The sequence below is a fragment of the Hakea prostrata genome, chromosome 3 (genome assembly GCF_041222555.1).
Source record: "Hakea prostrata isolate BN-2017 chromosome 3, UWA_Hpros_2, whole genome shotgun sequence".
Lineage (NCBI taxonomy): Eukaryota > Viridiplantae > Streptophyta > Magnoliopsida > Proteales > Proteaceae > Hakea > Hakea prostrata.
In genome coordinates, this window is record NC_142602.1 from 8,060,850 (window position 1) to 8,084,105 (window position 23,256).

General features: G+C 38.2%; 4 protein-coding genes across 6 annotated transcripts; 1 reads left to right on the forward strand and 3 right to left on the reverse strand.

Annotated features, from left to right (window-relative positions):
• Positions 1 to 1,293: 1,293 nt before the first annotated feature.
• LOC149020567 (F-box protein At5g03970-like) lies at positions 1,294 to 4,851 on the reverse strand. 3 transcript variants are annotated; one of them, XR_016172225.1, is made up of 4 exons: positions 4,567 to 4,851; positions 3,883 to 3,979; positions 2,239 to 3,715; positions 1,294 to 2,082 (listed from the first exon to the last, which is right to left on the reverse strand). XR_016172225.1 is itself a non-coding variant. In XM_089148745.1 (3 exons), exons 2-3 carry the CDS (start codon positions 3,927 to 3,929, stop codon positions 2,290 to 2,292), a joined length of 1,473 nt encoding a protein of 490 aa, XP_089004871.1. In that variant the 5' UTR covers positions 3,930 to 3,979; positions 4,139 to 4,851; the 3' UTR covers positions 1,294 to 2,289. The 3 variants fall into 3 exon arrangements, 1 of the variants encoding a protein (XP_089004871.1); XR_016172224.1 differs by having other exon boundaries at positions 4,139 to 4,851; XM_089148745.1 differs by having other exon boundaries at positions 1,294 to 3,715; positions 4,139 to 4,851.
• A 3,038-nt stretch (positions 4,852 to 7,889) lies between these two features.
• LOC149020568 (carbonic anhydrase 2-like) lies at positions 7,890 to 10,402 on the forward strand. Its single transcript, XM_089146944.1, has 9 exons — positions 7,890 to 7,927; positions 8,495 to 8,564; positions 8,656 to 8,802; positions 8,897 to 8,945; positions 9,103 to 9,219; positions 9,430 to 9,483; positions 9,607 to 9,686; positions 9,833 to 9,938; positions 10,065 to 10,402. The coding sequence occupies exons 2-9, from the start codon at positions 8,512 to 8,514 to the stop codon at positions 10,227 to 10,229; spliced, it is 771 nt and encodes a 256-aa protein (XP_089003070.1). The 5' UTR covers positions 7,890 to 7,927; positions 8,495 to 8,511; the 3' UTR covers positions 10,230 to 10,402.
• Positions 10,403 to 11,411: 1,009 nt separating this feature from the next.
• On the reverse strand, positions 11,412 to 13,091 carry LOC149020569 (transcription factor WER-like). Its single transcript, XM_089148747.1, has 3 exons — positions 12,802 to 13,091; positions 12,571 to 12,700; positions 11,412 to 12,388 (listed from the first exon to the last, which is right to left on the reverse strand). The coding sequence occupies exons 1-3, from the start codon at positions 12,917 to 12,919 to the stop codon at positions 11,959 to 11,961; spliced, it is 678 nt and encodes a 225-aa protein (XP_089004873.1). The 5' UTR covers positions 12,920 to 13,091; the 3' UTR covers positions 11,412 to 11,958.
• Positions 13,092 to 15,501: 2,410 nt separating this feature from the next.
• On the reverse strand, positions 15,502 to 23,122 carry LOC149020570 (protease Do-like 1, chloroplastic). Its single transcript, XM_089148746.1, has 8 exons — positions 22,541 to 23,122; positions 22,313 to 22,435; positions 19,183 to 19,354; positions 17,728 to 17,765; positions 17,278 to 17,476; positions 16,939 to 17,091; positions 16,630 to 16,764; positions 15,502 to 16,102 (listed from the first exon to the last, which is right to left on the reverse strand). The coding sequence occupies exons 1-8, from the start codon at positions 22,984 to 22,986 to the stop codon at positions 16,022 to 16,024; spliced, it is 1,347 nt and encodes a 448-aa protein (XP_089004872.1). The 5' UTR covers positions 22,987 to 23,122; the 3' UTR covers positions 15,502 to 16,021.
• Positions 23,123 to 23,256: the final 134 nt, after the last annotated feature.

The window sequence follows — 23,256 nt, forward strand, 5'->3', positions numbered from 1 at the left end:
TTGGTTCATTTTTCATAAATGAGTGATACGTATCTATATGCCACATTCAGAGATTTAAAAAATATATATATTTATTTTAGTTTAATTTCAACGTTTTTTATGAGACTAATGAATACGTTTCATGCATTCATAAGCAAATGAGATGAGAAGAAATTTCCTTTTAGACTATACATTAATAGTTTAAGTTTTTTTTTTATGGATTAGTTGTTGGAGTCTATCTTTACCGTTAGCGCTTAATGCAATAGTAGCAGCTAGTAGCCCCCGTTGCTCATATTCATGGGCCAATGGGCCTTCAAGGCAAATAGAAAGTCTACTTCAGTTTTAGATGGGATATTAGGGTGTTTTTGAAAATGATGCATCAAAAAATAGATCTAACCTTTAAATTTTTGAAAAAAAAATGTCGGATGTGGGCTGACTCAGCAGTTGAAAAGCCATTTCCAAACATTAAATCAGTAATTGAATCACCATAGTTACAAAGCTTAATTGAAAACGATAATAGAGAGAAACGATTCAGATACCTCTAATTCGTTCACATTTCTCCTTCGTATCTGTCTGATCTATGGTTATACACCTTTTATTTGAGTCAATTATTGTTTCCCTGTAAAGCACAATCATCTATTCTGAATTTGACGGGAATGCGTCTCTTTCCATAACTGTCAGGTTTCTTCATACTTACGCTATTTCTTTGCTCGATTCTTGAACCGCTCCCACCGGATTAGCTGAACCTACCATGGTTCATCCGGTTCATTGTTATTTTTACTCACCAGATAACTTTCTCACAAAACGTTTATCCTTTTCACGTGCTGGGAGAACAGAAAACAATGAAATCTATTTAGTAAACCGGTTTGTTTTTGTGTGCCAGAAAACGGACCAGTGGTAAGCTAGCGGGGAAGAACAGGTTTTGCAAAACAAATTTTTTTCCATTCCAAATTCAGTTTTAGCAAAATTGGGCCCAATAAACTCAATAAAATTGTGAGTGATAGTCTGATAGACCCAACATCCAAAACTCTCATGCTATTCCTCTGCAACTCGAGGTCTGTTGTGTTGTGCTCAGGTAACCTCCTAAATCTTCTTCTCCTCTTTAATATCGTCTTCAAAATTCATTTTAGAACTTCAAATCTCATCCAGCGACACCATCATTGCAGTTTGTGGCGCGATAGTGTTTGATCGTTTTCTCATTTCACATGAGGTAAGATTTGAGACATTCTTTCTGTTTACCAAAAAAAAAAAAACAGAGACATTCTTTCTCTAGGTAACAATCACTTTCACAAATACTCACTTTCTCCCTGTTGGTGCACCTCCTTCTCTTCAATCTTCTCCAAGTAGTTCTAAGCTAAGTGAATTCGCATTACTTGGTAATACAGTAGGCGAATGCGTTTTGGGGTTTCTGATTTTTGCTTTTGTACTAATTGTTTGGTGCTTACAAAGGAAAAGCAAGAATAGTTTTGCTGAGATGGCATAGAAGGGCACAAATTCTCTCTGAACTTGCGTAGCAAATGAAGTTAACAGAGATTTGGCTGGAAAGGAGAGAGCCCTTGTGGTATTGAAGCAAGGGCTGCTCTGCACCAACTCAGTGAGTTTTCTTCTGGCTGAGCAACTGTTGAGTTCTTGGCCGACGACAGAGAAAACGGAGAGAACAGTGAGGAAATACCAGAGGGCCTTACCTCATGGTGTTACGAGATTCTTTTCACCATAAAAAATGAGATTTTTACATTTATTCTTTGAATAAAAGAAATAAACTTATTACAAAATTACTAAAAAATAAAATAAATAAAGGATAATTTCGTCAAAAAAATTAATTAACTAATAGTTTATGTCAAGTTTGTCCTTATTTAATCATTTCTTGAAACCACAGGGAAGCTATATATAAAAGAAAATTTAAACTAGGCCAAACACAGCCCATTAAATTTCGGTTCAGCCGATACGGGTTATAATGGGCCAGTTCAATCCAATTGTAACGATTCGAGTTAAGTTTTGCATAAAGTCTTCTTATACCACACGCAAATTACATAAACTTAGGTTATATTCAATATGATTAGATTAATAATAAATATGGGGTTTCATGTCTTCTGTGACTTCTTCCTGTAAAAGGCAAAGTCTTTCAATATAATAACAAGCCAAAAGAAATCCACATAGCATGCAAGATCAACTTTGAAAAGACAAACAAGAAATGAGAAAAACTAGCATTATTTTCAGGAAAAAAAAATATAATGAATGCCATAGAAAATGGATTCTTACCTGCCCATCGCATCATAAGTGGCAGCAAGATTGCTATAAACTCCAAGTCTGTCAGGATGAATGGCATGGAGAATGGATGTTTATTTTTTCCTGGGCAGCTGGGAAAGGAGATATGGGCCAAGGTGGGGGCAAATATGAGTGTACGGTAACATACTCGTCCAAAAGCGGAGTAGTGTTAAGGTGACAAGCATAGATCCAACCAAGGCAGAGGATAAACGGAATGTTTGGATTTAGTGGATGAAAGGAAATCACCACCGGCTCTAATGAATTATAATTAGGCCTAAGAGATGGTAATTGCAATTGATGTCTCCCTGACCATCTGCGATCTTGTGGATGATAAACCCAAATGCAAATCTGAGGACCTGAGTATAAATTATACTCCGCACATGCCACTTGGAGTAGACCGTCGATAGACTCACCCATGCCAATGCCAGGCCAAACATTCTTGCAATCCGAGGGAGCTTTAATCATCTCTATGACACCACCACCAGCAGGTCCAGGTCTATGTATATGTCTATGCTCCTCTTCTTCCGTATCATCATTTTTATACACAATCACGTATTCAAAAGTAACAGAACCAGCCACCCAATAAATTGCACCTTTTATCACATGGACACCCCAATTACATCCAGAGTATGTTGAGAAAAGCCTACGAGTAGCAACACTTACAGTCACAGTGGATAACTGCCATTCCCCTGTGTGGGAGGAGAAAGTCTCCACTTCAATGATATTCTCATTTGATAGAGAAGCCTGCGGACGCACAACTTTGTATCCTTCATAATTACCAGTAGATCCAACAACCAAAGTTACGCAGTCTTTCCCAAACTCCGGGCAGCTCACCGTTTCATCGTGTGAGTTAAATTCTTGCCGGCTCTGATTAGGGGAATAAGGAAGCAAGTAACCAACCTTGGAGAGGGGATTGTAGATGTAGTACCTGGTGACGTATTGATAGTATAAGCGACACCTGCAATAGGGACGCTGGATCGAAGGGCATGTCCAGGGAGGCAGTGAGTCAATCGTGTGGCTGACAAAACAGAGTAAAAGCCCATTTGAACAACAGATGAAGTATCTAAATTTGTCACCACCACCACCACCACCAATTCCTTGCTCCATGACATCCAAGTCCACCTTCACATTCAATCTCTCTCCAAACTTACTAGGACAATTGGAATTCGTTACACTCTTGGCCTCTGCCAAGAAACACCAAGTAAGCTTACGAGTGGTCCGGACATTATCGTAACCGAACATGCTGCCTCTTGTGGCTTGGAAGAAGTACAAGGGACCATGATCCATTTTGTTTCTTTCGATTATTTTAAAACGGAAATAATCTTTCAAGATAAGCTGGTGCCACATCTTTGATACACATGTGAATCTGAAAATTGATTTTAGCGGCATACGAGCGAGAATCTCTACTAGAACATCTTCGCTGGAGAAAACTTCACTATGATGCAAACGTCTCCCTTCTCTTCCTCTTCCTCTAAAAATCAAGGGGAGATCAAAACAATGAAGGGAGAAAATGAACTATAAAAAATTAGCCAGCTAGTGATCTATAAAAAACGTAATATTGAAAGCAAAAAAAAATTAAAATAACAACTTAAAATACCCCAAATTTTCAATGCAGTATCAATAGGGCTGAGAATTTACCTACAGACACGCTTTGGTCTTTTGATGATTGCAGAACTTCCTACCATAACTCACTCCAATGGTGGAAGAATGTTGAGGAGAGATGTTCCTCAGAGTGCTGCAGAAACAAATCAACGACAGAGTGAGTAAAAGTTTACGATTTACAGAATTTCGGGTAGAGAAAACGTTCAGTTCATTCTGCAATTATCATTTTACTGTAGTAGATCCAAATGTACAGGGATGATTAAAAGGTGGGCGAAAGAAATAAAACATTTACAGGCCTCTCAAGTTTCTCTGGATGTGGCGTCTGAGGTAGCTGGTTGGAATTGTTGGAAGATTAGAATGCCCAATAGAACAAGATGAGGCGGAATCCAGAAACCTGCAGATCCTCGACCTTAATCGTCCAATCTTCTCTTCAACTGGAGTCGGATACCAAGGGCTAAGGTCACGAATTCAGGATGGAGGGGAAGATTTCATATGATGCACTTAGAGGTCTCAGTCTCTCACCAATGGGGGAAAAAAATAAATAAATCATAGACAACTACGTGCAATTCAAGCATCCAAATAACTTTACTGTTAACAGAATAATTGTCGAGATGATAAAACCCTAAATCTCGTAACAATCAAGAGAGATAGCAACCCGCAAGCAGCACGGCTGTAAAGAAACTGGACTAGAAAAAAGTAGTGGGGAAAAGAAAAAGTCACCTTCAAGAGCTGAAAAATCCACCTTCGGTTTGAACAAGGGCGCAGTCTCTCCTTTCCTAAATCGAATCAGAGATGATCCAGTGATGAAGAAAATAGGAGGGGAAAAAAAAAAAAAACTCTATACAATAGAGGTTGTATTACTGTCTCTCCTCAGCGGATTAAGATTGGCAATGCGAATGAAGATCTAAGTTGTTCCTAATGACTTTCCTGCTTAGCGATGGACATCCTCCATGGTTATGATTTTCAAATTTACAAATGGACTCACTTTTGGCTTCTCCAGCCATATTTATTTTTACAAATGTTCAAAAACGAATTAAAATGGGAAAGCTATTGATGGTTTTCTTATTAGCGTTTGGGTCAAATGTTATTCCGAAATCTGACTGAGAACCCCCTGATTCTCTCTTGGTCCAACTCTAGCTCATGATAACAAAACAAATGTGAAAGTGGACTGTTTCTAAGGATGGGAAACCACCTTCAATGATTAAGTCAGTAAATGGAATAACCTAAATCCTCCTAGAGAGGAATAAATGCCCAAGAAGACGAAGAAGACAATGTCTTTCTGGTGTGGTTGCAGGTGAGTAATGGCTGGAGATCAAAAGTTCTACTTTTGGAGGGTGATGATGGCCTCTCAGTCACAACTTGATCCGCAAGCCAAGGACTTGATTTGCAATACAGCTATATGTAATATCATCAAATCAAAAGGTTAGTTTCACGCTGACATTGATGTGACATCACTCCCTTGTTGGGCAGACAAAACGTGAGGCACTACACTCGAGGGTGGCTCGAGCGAATGAGAAGCTTCATTGTCGGCAATAAGTATTTAATGATTCTCAGTACATTTAATGCTGAAATTAATGCGGCGATTGACGTTTGAACGAAGATATGCTAGATCTTCTTACAACATCACTTTGGCTGAGAAGTCCTATTGTGATAGTTGGGTGTCACCACGAAACCTACTTCTCAGCAAGCATTCCCTCGAGAAGTACCTTGCCAAGAAGTGATTTAGTAATTTTTTTTCTAATTACTAAGGTAATAATGTAATTTATAAAATATAATTAAGTAGAATAAACCTTGGGTTATTTTAGAATTTTTAAATAAATAAAAACTACAATATCATCACTTAACTAATGGAGTATAACGGTAGGGGGCAACAATAATTATAGATAAGTTTGAAGTTGAATTAGTAATTTAAAAAAATATAGGAGATAAAGTAATAATTAAGCTTTAACAGGGGCAACAATAATAACCCTATTTTTAATATAATAAAAATAAAAACATTACTTATTCTTTGATTTAATAAAATGCTAGTCTTCCCACACCAAAAACTGAGAAGTCGGATTTCGAATTAATTAATAAATGCTGCCTATTTTCCTTGATTTGTGATAATAAGATACGCTCATGTGTGTGTGCTTACACACTCTTTGCACTTTTCAACGGTAGATCAAGGGTGATGGAGGTTAGATAATATGATACTCAAATCCATTTGATGGATGGTTCAATTTGAACCATCAGATTGAGATTCGAAGGCTTAGATCTGAAAGTGAGCATTGGTATCCCTACAGAGAGGTTTTATACGAAAGTCATGAACTGTTCAGTATTGAGTACCTCAATGCTTATAAATTATAGATAGCACATTCTGTGGGATTTGAATTACGTCTTTGAGGACGTCGATTACAGTAACGCAATTAGAAGTTTCAGCTTTCTCATTGTGTTCTCTATTGATTATTCTATTACTCTTTTTCTTTTTCAGAAGCTACACATCAGATGTAAGGTGATCTTAAGATTCAATGTCAGCTCATGTACAGCAATGAACCAACAAGTAACAACATCTGTAGATAAAACTGGGTTCTTCTTATTTCGTGTAAAATTCTTTCATTGTGCTGTTTTGATAGCTTTCATCAGTTCCATCAGATTGAAACTCGATATATCACTGAGTGACTCTAGGTTATTCTGGCCTAAAAAATTTCGGATTCTTTGTGTGTGCCTTCTATAACAAAGAGCTATATGGAAGAAGTCTAGCTAGGGGTATATTTCGTTTTTTGGGAACTGAGTTTATTCCGGGCTATGTGCATCTCAGCTAGTCCTTAGGGACTTTGTCCAGATTCGAAGGGGATTTAAATTCTTGACGTTATACCATGAGACATTCATCTTTACCAACGTGTGCCAACCACTTAAGATAAATAGTAGAGATTTTTCACAAAAGCATATATACACATATACATTTGAAGCATTTAGGTAAAGTCCATCAGACATGCGTCTCACATGGTTTAATCACGGAATATGCCGAAATGAAAATTTCTTTCACCCCCAAGAGAAAAAACCAAAGCATAATTGTCTGATGTGGTCTATTATTAAAACAGATTCCTTATTTGGTCGATTTTGGTCGGTTTTGGTTTGTGTGTATTATTGGGACTTTGATTTTCTCTATCAAGGTGCACGGTACACCTAACTTTCCCCTCTCACAACCCATCTGACACAGGCTACGTAAGGCCTATCTGACTGTGAGAGAGGTGCAGAGACTATGGACACACATTATCGATAGAGTGAAAAGACACTAGACATATATTATGGACTATGAAGAAAGGCTTGCCGTAACTGACCTTTTATTATGCATCTTATCCTTGTGTATATTAACAAACAAACAATGCATTTGGCAAGAAAAACCTGTTTAAATACAGTACATTTGGGTTATTTGTTATTTGATAATATTGTGGTCAAGAAATATATACAAACACTCCAGCCTTTTAGAGTGGACCTAGTTTAATTTGGAAGTTTACCTTGAAAGGGTTTACCGAAGAAAAAAATCTTGAAAGGGTGAGATTTCATTTTTATTACAATTAGATTATTTCGAACGTGTACAGAAAAGATGCACAAATATTACCATCCAATCACGGGTTCATGGAATCCCCACAAATAATAACATTAGGTGACAATATTTCAAACGTGTACCGAGGGAGATGCACAATCACGAATTCATGGAATCCCCACAAATAATAACATTAGGTGATAAGATATGTATGGTATATATGTCAATCCTTTCTATTTAAGTTCTAGCTGTCCTTTTCATATCAACACATTATCAATGTGATAGAAATCTTTCGTTGATTAACAACCTATTCATCCAAGTCATAGTGTGAGAATGTGATAGAAATCAATTAATCACGTTGCTGACATCTTTCAACCATAGAGAACTCTATTTTAATTTATGCCCTCTTAGTTAACCAGGTCCAGTTATTCTAACCATGGGTAGAGTTAGAACCAATATTGGTTAGTATCTTTCTATAAATATTAGTGCCTTTCCCCACACAAGGCTCATTGTATCCCAGCACTTTGGTTTGTCTCTGTGTGTAACATCAATTAGGTCTGTTGAAGTGTTCCTTTCTAAGTTTTATTTTCTGTTTCCTCTTAGGCTGTTGTCTATTAAATCTTTTCTTTTTCTTTGTCAAATCATTACCTAGGCCTGTTGGAGAATTTTCTTTATAAGTTTTGTAAATAATTTGCTTTTTTTATGCTAGAAGATATAAGGAAAGCAAACAAGAACTCAAGCTTTCTCAGTAATAAAACAATGTTATGCTTAGGATTGTTCATCAATATATGTTAACGATACATTAGGGTGAGCAAAATACCCATTTTATGCCATTTTCATTTCTTCATCACATGAATGTATAGCTAGAGCAACATGCAAGAGCAAATATATCATCAAAAAGTCTTCTTCAGCTCATCACTATGAAGTTTTCTCCATAAAAATACCCTTGCATTAAATCATTCTGAGCTTCATTCCATGTTGCAAAATTTCACTTACTTAACAAGATAAACTTACCTGGAAATGCTGCCAATATCGACATGCAATATGTCATAACATATGTACAGTAGGTAGTTCCACTTGAGATGACAAGAACAGTAATAGATATGTTATATGTTGCCTCAGAGACTAGAGAAACGGATATGGCAAAGGATTCATATGAAGCAGCCATTGCAGGATTGAAGAAGCTCCTCAGGTAGAGTAGCAGTATAAAGCATTAAATGGGTCATGACTTAATTTGTTAGATGTTTCTATTTACCATATATGTTGGGTTGGATGGGTTGCAGCGAGGAAGATGGGTTAGAAGAAGCTGCGGCGGCCAAAATCAAACAGATAACTGCAGAGTTGGCAGCCCCAGATGGGGGTTTATTACCCACTTGGGCTGTGGATCACATAAGAAAAGGATTCCAATACTTCAGAAGAGAGAAGTTTGAGTAAGTAACAGAACCAAAATGAAAGAACCCAGATTCATGTATATCTGCCAGATTGCAGGCTTAAAAGTAAAAGATTTTGATTTAATTTTTGCAGGAAGGATCGTGACCTGTATGAAGCACTTGCAAAGGACCAGCACCCGAAGGTAAAATTAACCTTGATTCAAGATAGATCTTTGAAGATTAATTAACAAAGTATTATTGTTTAGTGTTTTGATCCTGATCCTTAATTTCTACTTAGCAGTGTGTTGATCATGTTAATTGCTTAATTAAACTGATCATAATAATTACTTTTATGAACAGTTTATGGTGTTTGCATGCTCCGACTCTCGTGTCAGCCCCTCACACGTCCTTGATTTCCAGCCGGGAGATGCTTTTGAGGTCCGAAACATCGCTAACATGGTCCCACCCTATGACAAGGTAATTAACCTCTCCTATCTTCTCTTCTCTTCTCTTCTTCTGGCCATAGAATATATAAAAGAAAGATCATAGCCTTTTCACAAGTTCTGAAGCCCAAACAACGGGTCAAAACTCTTCAATAGAAATTGTGGGTTAAGAGATTCTTTCTTTACCCCAGATGAGATTTATTTTTTATGTAAATTAATTTGTTTTGTCTATATATGCATGCAGCTTCGATATTCCGGGACTGGAGCAGCCATCGAATATGCAGTTTTGGCACTTAAAGTGAGATTATAATAATAATAATAATAATTATTATTAGCTAATTTTGTAAATCTTAATATCTTCCCTTATGTCATGTCCCCATAAAAATAAAAATAAAAATGAAAAAATGAAAAATTATTGCAGGTGAAGGTTATCTTAATCATCGGTCACAGCAAGTGTGGTGGAATAAAGGGCCTCATGGAACTCCCACCAGAACCTCCTAGGTGAGCTTTTTTTCTCTTAATTTCTGCTGCTTTATTCTTCTCTTTAACTTCTTAAATTCTTAAAACAGTTGTAACAAAGAAGAGACGAAAATGAATTATCAGTATTAGTGGTATCTAATTCACTCCGTTACTGTTAATAACTGCAGGAACTTCGTTGAAGAATGGGTGAGAATAGGGTTACCTGCGAAGGACAAAGTGAACGCAGAGCACGGCGATTTGGATCTGGACGCTCGGTGTTATCACTGCGAAAAGGTAATGATTACGTATTTTAGTTTCTACCGGTACCGGTACCGGTAGTTTAATTAATGAAAGCCAAGTAGCTAGTACTTATGATTTCGGGTGTGAATGTGAATCGTGATCTGAAACGCATGCATGCAGGCGTCAGTGAACCAATCAATGCGGAACCTGCTGAGCTATCCGTTCGTGGTGGATGCGGTGCACAACAAACGCCTTGCGTTGATGGCTGGTTACTATAATTTTGTAGATGGGACGTTTCATCTTTGGGGTATGGACCTCACCCTGTTTCCCCCCATCCCAATATGATCACCTCACCTGCAATGGTCTGGTCGACAGTTCCGGCACCGGCCACCGCCACTGGATGCTACTTTTTCTTATATATTAGTGATTCGTCTCCACTGTTCTACAATAACTACTTATGAATAAGAATGTAATGAATTGCTATTTGCTAGAGAAGAAAAAGAAGTAATAATAAGAGACGTGATGGTTAAGTTTGATTTGTTCTTGATTATCTCTCTCCGTGACCGTGTGACCGTGTGTGTGGAAATATAAGCAACAAGTGAAGCATGCTAGTGCTGCCAGCTAGATGCAAAACACGTAATACTAATGCAAGGGATGGGTATGGCATTTCGTCAAACACATGGTAGGCACTCATCTTGTTCAAACGAGCCACACTCAAGGTGCGGTGTACCGACTCAATCATTATTTCCGTACCTAAAAGAAATTGGAAAACGAGCCCACATGTATGAAATGATTGATATGGACAACCTTAGGCCCAAAACAGAGGGCCCAGAGCCGTTGGATTTTGGGCTTTTACGGGTGTAGCTCTTGATTAGGTAAAGGTACATCCCCATAGGTCCTTTTCGATGTCTGATGCTCTGCCGTTGGCCTTGTTCAACACTTACCTCCTTTCACTGAGATATGGCCCCCCCCCCCCCTTGGCCACAATGTAGCTTTGCCCATGCGTTTAACAAAAAAAATAAATGATCCTATCTCCACCGGAAAAACGTGGTTTTGTGTTTTTCTTACTAATAAGAAGGCTGTCGATAGTGTGATTTGGAGCAGCTTTTGTTTGACTTAATAGTTCCACTTGAAAAATATCAAGCCTAAACACAATCTATTAGTAAAATAATGGTTTTGATTTGGTGTAGTTTGGGTTCGGGTTGAAATGGTTTTTAGACCATTACAAAATATTATTATCTATTTTCAATAATAAATATTGAACAAAAAATAGAAAATATTTGAAGCAAAATGTATTTTGATAGCACTCTGATGTAAGTTAAACTTGAAATATATCAAAAAATTTAAGCTCAAAATTGAACCTATAGATGTTTATTAAATATAAAATTCTATCTTTAAAATTATATCTTAAGTAAAAAACTAAGACTTTTCATTAATTTAAAATTTAAAAATAAAAATAAAAAATTCACCGAAACTAGTCCACTAAAACATCTCAAAAACTATATTTTTGGAGAACTAACGGGCTAATGGGCCGCACATGAGCTGGCCCAAAACTCAGCGCAAACACAGCCAATTAAAATTCGATTTAGACTATTTCAAGTTATAACGAGCCGATTCAGTTAGGCTTTAATGGTTTACATTGCAAGTTGACACCCCCTACTAATAAAGTAATAAGTGCAACTTTGCCAATGCAGGGTTAGTTGAGTGGTAAAGATCCATACTTCTCAGTGGAGAGGTCTTGAGTTTGACTCTTGCGGACGGCATTTCATTTCTAGTATTAAAAAAAGCACTGAGTACCAAAAGAAAGAAGAAAGAAAAAAAGTGAAACAGTCAAAATGGATGGCTGATCAAGTGAGGTCTGAAAGGAAAAAGATTCAAGGATCAAAGACTTATCGTCAACATGTGCAAGTGGTGATCATATCCCAAAGATGGCTGAGAAAGTGGGCCTATTTCTTAAGGTCAAAGCCCATGTCAATAAAGGGATTGGAAAACAAGATTAGTTTGACACTTGAGGGAGGGAGTGTCAAATTGTCAATAGGAAAATCGTCTAGCCCAAGCCAAGTGTGAAATTAAGTTACAATTCGGGCCAACCCATACCCAATGGATACCCACCTAAAAGTTCGAAAAAGGTTGGAAACTTCTGGTTTACATCAGTACTGCACGGCCAGAAGGAGCCGACAAGACAATCACTTGACTCGGGTTCCAGTGATATATCCGACCCGCCACGACTCTCCTGAGAACTCTCATTGCCTTGGAGTGTGATCATCTCTCCCTTCCGGGCCTTGCCACTACCATCACAGCTCCGGGTCTTTAAACTCTGATCCAATGGGTGCCCGAGAGCCTCCACTTCCTCTCTGTCTTCCCTTGACAAAACTCTGTCTGAGCAGTTTTGAATTCTGGTGTTTTTCTTCTTGAGCCCCAGCTTCTTGCTCAAGTAATTGTTCCAATGGTTCTTCACCTGGTTGTCTGTTCGACCCGGTACCCGACCCGCTATTAGTGACCACCTAACAAGATGCATCATCAGAACAGAATCAAACCATTCACACGCATTGAAGAATACCGAGAAAGGCCATGAAACCTCCAAACAAACACAGTTTTTATGTAAAATTGAGGATCTAAAACTGTTCATCACAGCATTGTTGCAGGAATTTAGATTTGAAGGAAAAAGGAAAATGGCGATATTAACCTGTTTCCAAGCAGATTATGAAGTCTGATGATGAGGTCATCTTCTTCCTCTGAGAAGCCTCCTTTTTTCACAGTGGGGCTAAGGTAATTCATCCATCTGAGCCTGCAACTCTTTCCACTCCTATTCAGACCTATCTCAGCAGACCATATATATTGCATTAGAAAGAAAACCCACATGTTCCCAAATTGAAAATCTTCCTCTGTGAACAGAAATTCAAGAATGGTGCCTCACCTGTAACCTTGGCTATGCGATTCCACCTCCCTTTTCCATGTACTCCAATGTAATCTATCAGAATCTTGTCTTCCTCCACTGTCCACAAACCCTTCTTGTAGCAGTTCCTCTGTTCCATTTCTAGATTTATGAACTTGAATGAGGGTATGATAAGTGTCTTTATAGAATCTGATCGAATCTCTGGTTATACTGGTGGGTAAGAGGGTTTTTCTGGGTTACATTTGACTTGATGATGAGAGAAAATGGTGATGGAGAACGATAAGCTAGCCCAGGTGGAGGAAATGAATGCAAGATCAGTATTGTGTGGTAGATCTGTGGCATTCTTTCATTTATTATTACTATGCGGGACCAATACCATCAAATCTCATTTGAAATTTGGTCCCCCCTCTCACTGTCTCTCCACGGCCAAACTTCTTTATGTTGACACGAGAGCTCTGTTTGTACTATTTTCAGAAGGAGTTCTGTAATCAAGCTGTCAATTTGTAGATTGTACTCAAAGATCTTAGATACTATGCATAACTAACTCCGGATCTATGTATAAAACATCATCTTCTTCTCTCGTGATCTCTAAACTTGTCAATGTCATGACAAGAGGATTTTATCTTTATTCATCTATACTAAATATCAGTTTTCCCTGATTCCTCAAGTCTCTTCATTTGATAATATAATTTTGAGCCCCAGGGGTTCAAAACTGAGCTTATTAAAGAACTTTTCTTATCTTTATTATTTTGGATTTACCATTAATACATTGAAACCAATTCAACACCTAATATATTACTCTGGCTATTAGCATCCTAGATTGGCTTAGTTGGCAAGGGTTCGATTCTTCGTGTTGATATATGTAATAATTTCAATCGAAAGGGTGGCTCAATTGATAAAAAAAATCACCACGTTTGATGCGTAACAGTTATATTGATGTTTCTCCCGACTAAGCCTCCCTTCAAGTTGAAGACAATTAGTCTTGCAAAAAGAATTAGATGCAGGCCGGCTAGAATACCGGGCAACCGCCTCCAATGATTAAGTCAGACAGTGAACAGATTAAGGTGCCGTGCAAGGATTACATAAGACTATGCTCAGAATGTATTAGATGCCGGAGAGGTATGTCCTTCTTATACGGTAAGTGTTACCTTTTATGTATTTGGCAAGTCTACCCAACGGATGTTGTTGTTTCTCCTGAGATTATGCCTCCATGTCGTTGGTCCCGCTCGATCAGTGATTAGGTTGACCTTCTCTATTGAGAACGGTTGCTATATTAGTCCAGCGTGTGTTACACCTTGATCAAGTTAGTCGGTTCTTATCCCGACTTAAGGTATGTGGAGCCCCGGCCGGGTCTAACCCGGTCAGGTAGGAAACTTCCGTATCAACCTCTAAAGAGTTAGAGTTCGAATCTTGTTAGGACCTGGGGACAAAACCCTGCCTTATATCATGTAACACTCCAAATAGATGTTTCAAAAAAAGGGGAAAAAACAAAAAAACCCAACTAGATAAATAGAGCTCTCTATACCAAACATTGTCTACTTTTGTTCAACAGCGGGGGAGGGGGCGAAGGGTTAGAATAAAGCATGGTAATTGGAGTGTGTATCATCTCTCTCGACAGGATCACAAGTAAAAAATAATAAAATATTTAAAAAGAATAAATTTCATCACCTAATCTTGTGGCCCCTGTAATTTGTAGTCAATAGCCGTCGAGATCTCAGATCTGTGTTGTGCTCGCCATCGGAGGAGACGATCCGCCCTGTGGTAGTTGGAACTTTAAGGAGGAAGAGAAGAATATTGGGAATCAATGTGACAGATGAAGTATGCATGGTACGTAGTCGCATATAATATAAAGTGATGGTGTAAGTGCTTTTATAAAGCATAGATACGGGGCCGACAGCTCAATCAATGAATGAATCATTGATTCATGAAAGACATACTACTGCTCTCGGCATTGGTTGTTGGAACAACTAGGCAAGGTGAAAAGACTACGTAAAGTTAAATAAAGTACTGTGAAAATTTAAAACAACTTCTTCTGACAAATGCGCTTCACTGAAACAATTTTGATGTCTGGGACCTTGTAGTAGTAGTCCTTCCAATCTATGAATCCACAACACAAGATAACGAATTTCATCCATCTCTTAAATACGTCAGTGTACAAAGCTGCTGAAATCAATACTGAACAACATTCTCACTGGGTTAAGTTTTTTAGTGAAATAGACCTCTCAGATTCACCCAACATGTGAAACTGGCCACAGGTTCAGAGCCTGCATTCCCAGGAAATGAAATTTCAATATGTTATATGGGCCTGAACTGAATATGGTTACATTACCACAGATGAGTGAAAGCTTTTAACCATTGGTGAATAAAAAAGACACCCTTTCCTTCTCATGCACTTCTCTCTCTCTCTCTCTCCTGGTCGTCTCATCAATGTGATTTTTCCTTCCCACATAATGAGGCTTGCGCATTTCCCTGCTGATTTTTTCCTTTTCTAAGAGGATCCAGTTTTGTAGATCTTGGGTGCAAATCACGCAATTAAGACTAAGCATATGGTCTTCTAGTCTGTATTGTGTCATATTTGCATAAAACTGAAAGTTGCAAATGATTTACCTAATAAATAAGAAAAGAGCAGGAATTATCCGGAAAAAGAAAGAGAGAAAAAAAAAAAAAAAAAAGACACATCAACACATCACTTCATATACTTGAAATACTTAAGATAATTTCCAAATATCCATGCCTTGAACTTTCATTTTTTATTTTTCTCTCCTTGAGAAGAACACTACTTGGACTTTGTTTGGCACTATTGGCTAACTGGACTTTTACGCGTAGAGATAAGAATGATGATGGTGCACAAATAAATCACTACATTCTTTTTTTGCTGAAAATAAATCACAGCTTAACTGTTCAGTAAAGATAAGATGATCTTGATAGCCATCATTCGAAACCACTCAGGTACCTAGAAACCAACACTTTGATAGGTTACCCGGCACCTAATTAAACACATTGAAAATACAAAGGATGATCTATATCAAAATGCAAAGAAAAGAACAAGCTTTCTGCACTGGGTTCACTTTTTATTTTCAATTAAAAATTAAAATATGAATGTCTTGAGTGAGAGAATCCAACCAATGTACTCCTCCTTGGGTGCCAGAAGTACCAATGATCAAGATATCATCCCCTCGATTTGTATTCCTGTAAATATGTTTTAACCCCAATGCTTATGATTAAATTTCCCTACCAGATATTATGATACATCATCAGGCTTCGGTTCAAGCAGTACAGGTATCTTCTCTATGTGATCATCACGCAACACCTCCACCATCACCTGAATTTCGCAAAAGAGGAATTTGTGGGCGTCATAATGATTAAAAAAAAGAAGAAAAAGAGCAGTTAATATATAAGAATTGCCTCATCAAAATTTTATAAATATTCTGTTAGGCAACATTCCTAGTGATTTTTAACATCCCTTTGAGCCTGGTTTCAGGCTCCCAAAGCTCAACACTGAAAAGAATACAAAACAAATATATCAGTGGTCTTAGCAGCCCTGGGGGAGATAAATGGTACTAAGCAAGTCAAATGCTTCAAAAAACTTTTAAGATTGCTTTCATGAAGGGGCAATCTAGTATCGCTTTGTACCCTACTTTAATTGTGACAACAGAATTCCAACCTCATATGCTAAAGGAATCAAGCTTCTGGGGAAATATATATTGGTTTATATACTACAGTAGGAAAGACTATTTATTACAAGGAAATGTCTAGAACAATGATCAAGCATAAGTATAAACCATATCCTTCCTCTAATTTGGTATGAAGGAAATAAGTGCATGGCAGACTTGAAGTTGAGCATCATACCTCATCACCTACTTTACATTGGTCAAGGATTCTGTACAAGTCACTCCCATTCGTCACCTTTTTACCATTCACAGACGTTATTATGTCACCTAAGATGAGTCTGCCGTAGGCATCTCTTTTAGTTGGAAGTAGACCCTGGAAAATGGAGATGAGGCAATAGTGCTCAAATGATTTCTGTGCTACTCAGTTTCAAAGCTCAAAAAAGAAATAAATAACCAAGTTTTACAGAAAAAAGGAGGCCTGCTATGTAGAAATCCAAATATATAACACAAAAAGAAAATAAACCCAGCAAAAAAAAAATGAATATACCGCTTTTCCAGCCGGACCATTTGCTGGTGCATCTAAAACAAGCACCCCACTAACCCCAAGTTGTTCCACAGACTGATCAGGTGCAAATTTGATTCCCAAAATAGGTCTAGTAACCTTCCCAAACTTCACCAGCTGGTCAACAATGCCACTGACCTGGAAAAGGAATGAAAGCACATAAATGATTTAGATAAAGCTACAGGAATGAAAACTTTTTATTTATTTATTTTTAGTTTAATATAATGTGTCTTAAGGCTTCAAATTAAGATTATGGAAAAAACACTGATACTTTTCCTATGACAGAAAGGAAGTAAGAATTAGCAGAAGAAAAATATAACCCACAGTGTCAACAGGAATTGAAAATCCAACACCAGAAGATGCACCCGACGGAGAATATATGGCAGTATTTATCCCAATTAAGCTTCCAGAACTATCAAGAAGTGGCCCTCCACTGTTACCAGGGTTTATAGCTGCATCAGTCTGTATAACATCCTGGATAGGGCGCCCTGTGGCAGCAGAACTTATTTCCCTACGAAGGCCACTATTAAGCACGAAAAAAGGTGTCTGTGAAACCTCACCGGTTAGTAACCCAAAAAGAAAAAGGCAGCAAAAAAATTCATGCAAACTTAATGGCGGGCAAAAAGACATTATTAATCAAGGAAGCATATTAAATGAAAGAAAAACAGAATTCTACAATATTAATTTGCTCAGCATCAAGAGACAGGAGCTGCGGTGGGTGGAACGAGATGATGTATTCATAAACTGAAAAATGAACTACAAAGCCTCCAATACCTTATAACACCAGTTGTAAGTGTATGGTCAAGCCCAAACTGCAAAACATACAGAAAAGAGTCCATTCCAGTTATTTGAGGTTTATCAACGATACAGAAGCTAAAAAATTATGCATTCACAGTATAGAATATGGCAAGTACAGAACAAACAAAAAACAAAAATAGTCCTTTCTCATCCTCCTCTCAACCAAGTCCTGAACCTTGGACCTCAAAGTCGCACCCATCCCAAAGTTGCACACATGATAAACAGACTGACTACTCAAGATACCAAGAGGCAGCTAAGAAGACCAGTACCATTATGGAAAGAAACAGGTTGGAAACATAGATGACATCTCTCTATGAGATCACCATGCTTTGAGCTTGTCAATAATTTCAGGAAAAAGAGACTGCAGAGTCAATGATTATCTGTAACTTCCAAAAAAGGAACATATATCTGCATTTGGGGACATTGAAGGGGAAGGAACCAAGGGGGTTTCACGCTCCTCTAGGTAACTGAGAGTGGAGAGAGGGCAATAAAAAATGGAGTTAATTAGTCAGGCAGAATGGTTTTACTTTTGAGTGCAAAGGTGGTCTGATATTTGTGGGGTGAGTTGTGGATAATTGTGCAGCCACTGAGCCACACCAAGGGTGTGAGTAGGAGCTTGGGTCTGCGAAGAAGAGTTTAACTGCCCCACCTTAGACAGCATACCTACCTAAAGCTACTTTACAAAAACATCCTGGTTTCCATAAAACCAATGCTCCCAAATTCCAACGACCTGATACAATAGTTCTTTTGTTGTTGGCCAGCCTTATTATGTTCATAAAACAAAACTGTGGGGCATAAGTGCTCATTTTTCAAAAAAAAATTTTGGTCACTATTCCTCATTTTATACGGCTTCAGAGAAAGTCAGCAGAAGAGAGATGGGTCTTATCAAATACGGGAATATCCCTTTCACTTGGAGAACAGGACCGTTGAATAGCCATGATGCAGAATTAACCACTCAAACCAGCAAGTACTTGGGCCAATTTGGTTCATTTCAGTCACTTTGGTCTAATCTACATTGTAGACAAACATATCTTGTTTCAGTGAACGTTTGTCATTTCAGACGTTTGTCCCTTGGCCTCCTCCCCTATGAGAAAAAAAAATTGGGGAAGAGGGAATAAAGGCCAACCAAAACTGATGGATAGGATGCACTGTTTTCAGCAATTTTGGCCATTCCTGTGAATCTGAAACAATAGTTAAACTTGAGTATTCAAACAATAAACCTGATCCTTAATCTAGGTGGGTCTACTCAAGAATCCAGTTTTTTATTTTTTACAGCAGAAAGATTCTATGGACATGTATCGGATGAACAGAAGCCACTTGATCTGTGACCCAACCTTTATCAGTCAGCAAATGGACTGCTTTTAAGGACAATTACTTCACCAGATGTTACTGCAACCAGGCACAAACAATAAGGTGGATCAGAAAACATACAGGATTTCCAATAGCATAAACTTTCTGGCCAACAAGCAAATCTGCAGAGACACCAACAGGTATGGGTCTTAGTTTATCTTTTGGTGCATCAATCCTCAAGACAGCAACATCCTTGTCTTGGTCAAAGCCAATAACTTTTGCTTCATAAGTTGTTTGGTCAGCAAGAGTAACCCTGTACAGAGCAGCCAATGATTGACATATTTCAACAGATCATAAAACAAGTTAAAAATTTTAATTTGACCATTAATTCCCAAATAAAATAAATAGAAAAAGGTGAAACACAAGCACATGAAAGAAAGAAAGGAAAAAAAAAAGAGACAAATAAGCAAATCTTAAATAATGAGAAGAAAAGGTCCCCATAGAATAACTATATATTATATACGAAGAAGTGATGAACAGCAAACATTACAAGAGAAATTCGATGTTCAGGGGATTCTCACAAAAGAGACATGGAAGGAACTTAACTTTTCAAATATCTCAAAATCTTAATCAAGATGCAATTAGGCATATCTTTTCCCCCTGACAAGTTGTCCAAGTTATCTCACTACAAATACAGTTAAGTGGCTAAACAGGATCCATTAGCTGACTGCATTTAGTTAGGAGAGGGTTTAGTTGAGTTGCAAACTTGCAAGTAGCTTAGATATTACAGAAATGATTCATACTTGTCACTTTCCATCAGGTCCAATAAAAACTTGCAGATACAGAAAGTTTATTCCTCACATCCTCAATAAATTGTGCTTAATGTGGTTTCAACTCTTCTTTCTAAAAGATAATAGAGAGATTATTGGTTGTTGGTGTAGGTCTCGCATACCCATACTAAGGCCACTGCAAGCCCATAATTTACTTCTTTTGTATTCACGGACTTCGCTGCATGGAGTTTCATAGAACTATACATAGTGAGTTACCAAAACAATGGCACATGGTTCCATTCAAATGCAATTCAAAGTATGAATGTGAATATTTAGATCTAAATTTCTATAGCTGTAAGAAGACAAAACCATAACATAGCCTACATGCATATTCTAACAGCCAATTCTCCAAATTCCCCCTCCCACTCCTTCTGAGAGGCAACGAAAAAGAAATATATATTTTTTTAAATAATAGAAAGAATGTAAAGATACATAGAGAAACAAAATGAATAAAAAACGATAAGGCTCCTCCTGAGTTCCAGTTGTGAAATGGCCTCTTTGCGATGCATGGGACCCTCCTGGACCCCACAGTGGCAGGAGCCTCGGGCACTGAGTATTGAGTATGCACTAAATAAAGAACAGCAAACTTTACATAAACATGTACAAAAAAGTGTTGGGAAAACGGAGAAAATAAGGTGGGGAAAACTCTCTCCCTGATGACATATCCAACCACTGTAATTTAAGAACTAACATCAACCTAGGCAATTTCTTGAGTTATCAACCATTTAGTTTTCCTGTCCTGTCCAAATATCCACCAATTTCGTGATTTATCAACAATTCGGTTGTTGTTCTATCCCTTCCAAATCTACAACAAACACAATGGAGCATCAAATCCTATCTTGTAGGTTCAGCACTGGCCAAGATGTATAGATCAACTTTAAACAAGAACCCATTCAACACCAAGATAATTCCAGACAGTAGAAATATGCCACTGAAGAAAACTGCAATGCCTAAATAGATGCCCCATCATCTCCACACAGAAGGAAAAAAGGGTAAAATTTCCTAGCTAACTTGGAATGCTTGTTCAGCAAAACCTGCAGACAAAAGAGTTTTATCAAAGAAACATCCCAAACACCTATCTGAACCTATAGACTAGGCTATGAACATCCACAACGAAGCTCTTTCTCTTTCTGTGTTCATACCTGGACATCAGATATGGATCCATAATCTTCATAAAGAAACAAATGACCATTAAGATCTGCACTCAGATAAAGAATCCAAAGAAACTCTGAATAGTTTGCAATGAATTTGACAGTTCTCCATGGGCCAGTCCATTAAATTCCTTTAAAAGATCAGGTTCCACCAGATCTTCCCATTATAATTATCCAAATACTTCTGTATAACATCAAATTTTTATCCAAAACCAGATTGTGAAGGCCAGGGAAAACTGAAGCTGGATGCCTTTCATCAACCCAACCATCACTCTAGAATGTCAACAAAGAAGAATTTCAGGCCTTATAACGCAAGCTTTGACGTGGTTCGTGTTGTTCATTGTTCCTTCGAAAGACCACAAGCAATGAGGAGCATAAATTCTTCTGGCACATGTCCTCTGTCCTCCATGCATATGTAAGCCAATAATTGAAATAGAAGGTTGTCACTATTTGCAATCTGTTGGCTGCCAAAAAACTTGGAACCCCTAAGAAGCAGGGGTTTTAGGCTTTCCTGGACACAGAAGTAGCGAGAAACTTGTGCACTTGAATGATCTTAAGAAGAAAAGAAAAAGAAGGACCACATCTATGCTGATTTCCAAATATACATAGCCAAGGGGATTTTTCTGTTGTCAAATTAACATGTTTTAACCCAATCAACCATTTTTTTTTTCAGGTTTTACAACTACTACATTTCCCGAGGGGCAGCTCTCTGTGTTCATATACAAGTTGGGAGAATGCAATTTAATAAATTTGTCATTATGTATACATGTTTCTTTATGCACTAACAATATCTTACTTATACTCTTCTCTGCAGTGTCTTTCTAAGTCCAAACAAGTGAACTGATATAACGATCACTAGAGGTTTGCAAACCCTAAAAGGTAAATTCAAAAGAGCTCTAACACACTCGATTGGTATTATTTTGCACACTCAAATAACTGTAAGAAGCCCTACCATACTGACACCATATTCTGCATAGGTCAACTTGTCAACCTCTACGGGTTTTCATTGGAAGGCTACGTCCCTAAACCCTGGCAACCTCAAGAAAATGGCCAGATGCCCCTCAAAGTTGTTGGTTTCGCAACTTATAATTGCCGCAACTTATAATTGCATGGTATCAAACAAGAAATATCGATTAAAACTGTTGAGAATGCACAACATACTCAGCAACGTCAGTTTAGCACCATCACGGAAATAACGAATTTCCAAACCATAGAGAACTGAACAACGCGCAACGCAGATAAAGAAGAAACAATGAGATATAATACTGACCCGCCTGATTGAAAACGAACCTGAGATCAGAGGCACCGCGAATCACATGATAGTTGGTAACAATGTGTCCGTTTTCATCCCAAACAAATCCAGAACCAGAGCCTTGCGGCACCTCCAATACATCCAAAGTGAAGACATCCTGCCTTGAGATAAATAAAATCAAACCCAAGAGATGCAATGTGAATACCAGAAGCCAAAGATATAACTGAAATTTCCTGAAAATGCTGAGGGAAATGGAAAGTAAATACCTGACAGCGAGGTTAGTGATGTAGACAACCGAAGGAGTGTTCTCCTGAAATAGCTTAACAGTAGAAAGTTCATCGGTCTGCAACTTCCGCGGAGTGGTGATCACAAAGGCAGATGCCGCATCGACATCGGCAATAAAGAGAGAGAAAGAGAGAGCGAGAGAAGTGCAGAGGATAAGGAAAGAATCCAGGGCAAACGAGAAAGGAAAAGGATTACTACTGGTAATCAAGAGCTTGTCGAAGGAGGAGGAGTGCTTGGCGTTGCTGCTCCTGCGACTTTGGTTGAAGAATGCAGAGAATACAGGTGAGACCAAACGTTGATTGTGAAGAATGAAGGAGTTGGTGGTTCTGGAGGCAGTGAGGTCAGTCTTTCTAGTTGGAGCATTGGAGATGAAAATTGCAGGAGAAGAGGAATGGAAGAGAGAAGAGAAAAACGAAAAAGCCGCCATTCCTGCAGCGACAGCTGCTCCACCACTATCTCCTTAGCCCTCAGGGGGAGAGAGCCGCCAGAATCCTCCGGTGAGACCTTTCTCCCGGACGAGATGCCATGCTGATACATCCATTTGCGTTCCTTGCTTTAGAGGATAATGCAGTGACGGGCTTCTGGCTTCTCACACTCACCTTCAAATCCCAACCGTTGGATGATTATCCATTCAGGATGCTGAAGATCTAATCAATCTAATCAGCATCCAGAAGGGTCCAGCCAATTTCAATCCGGT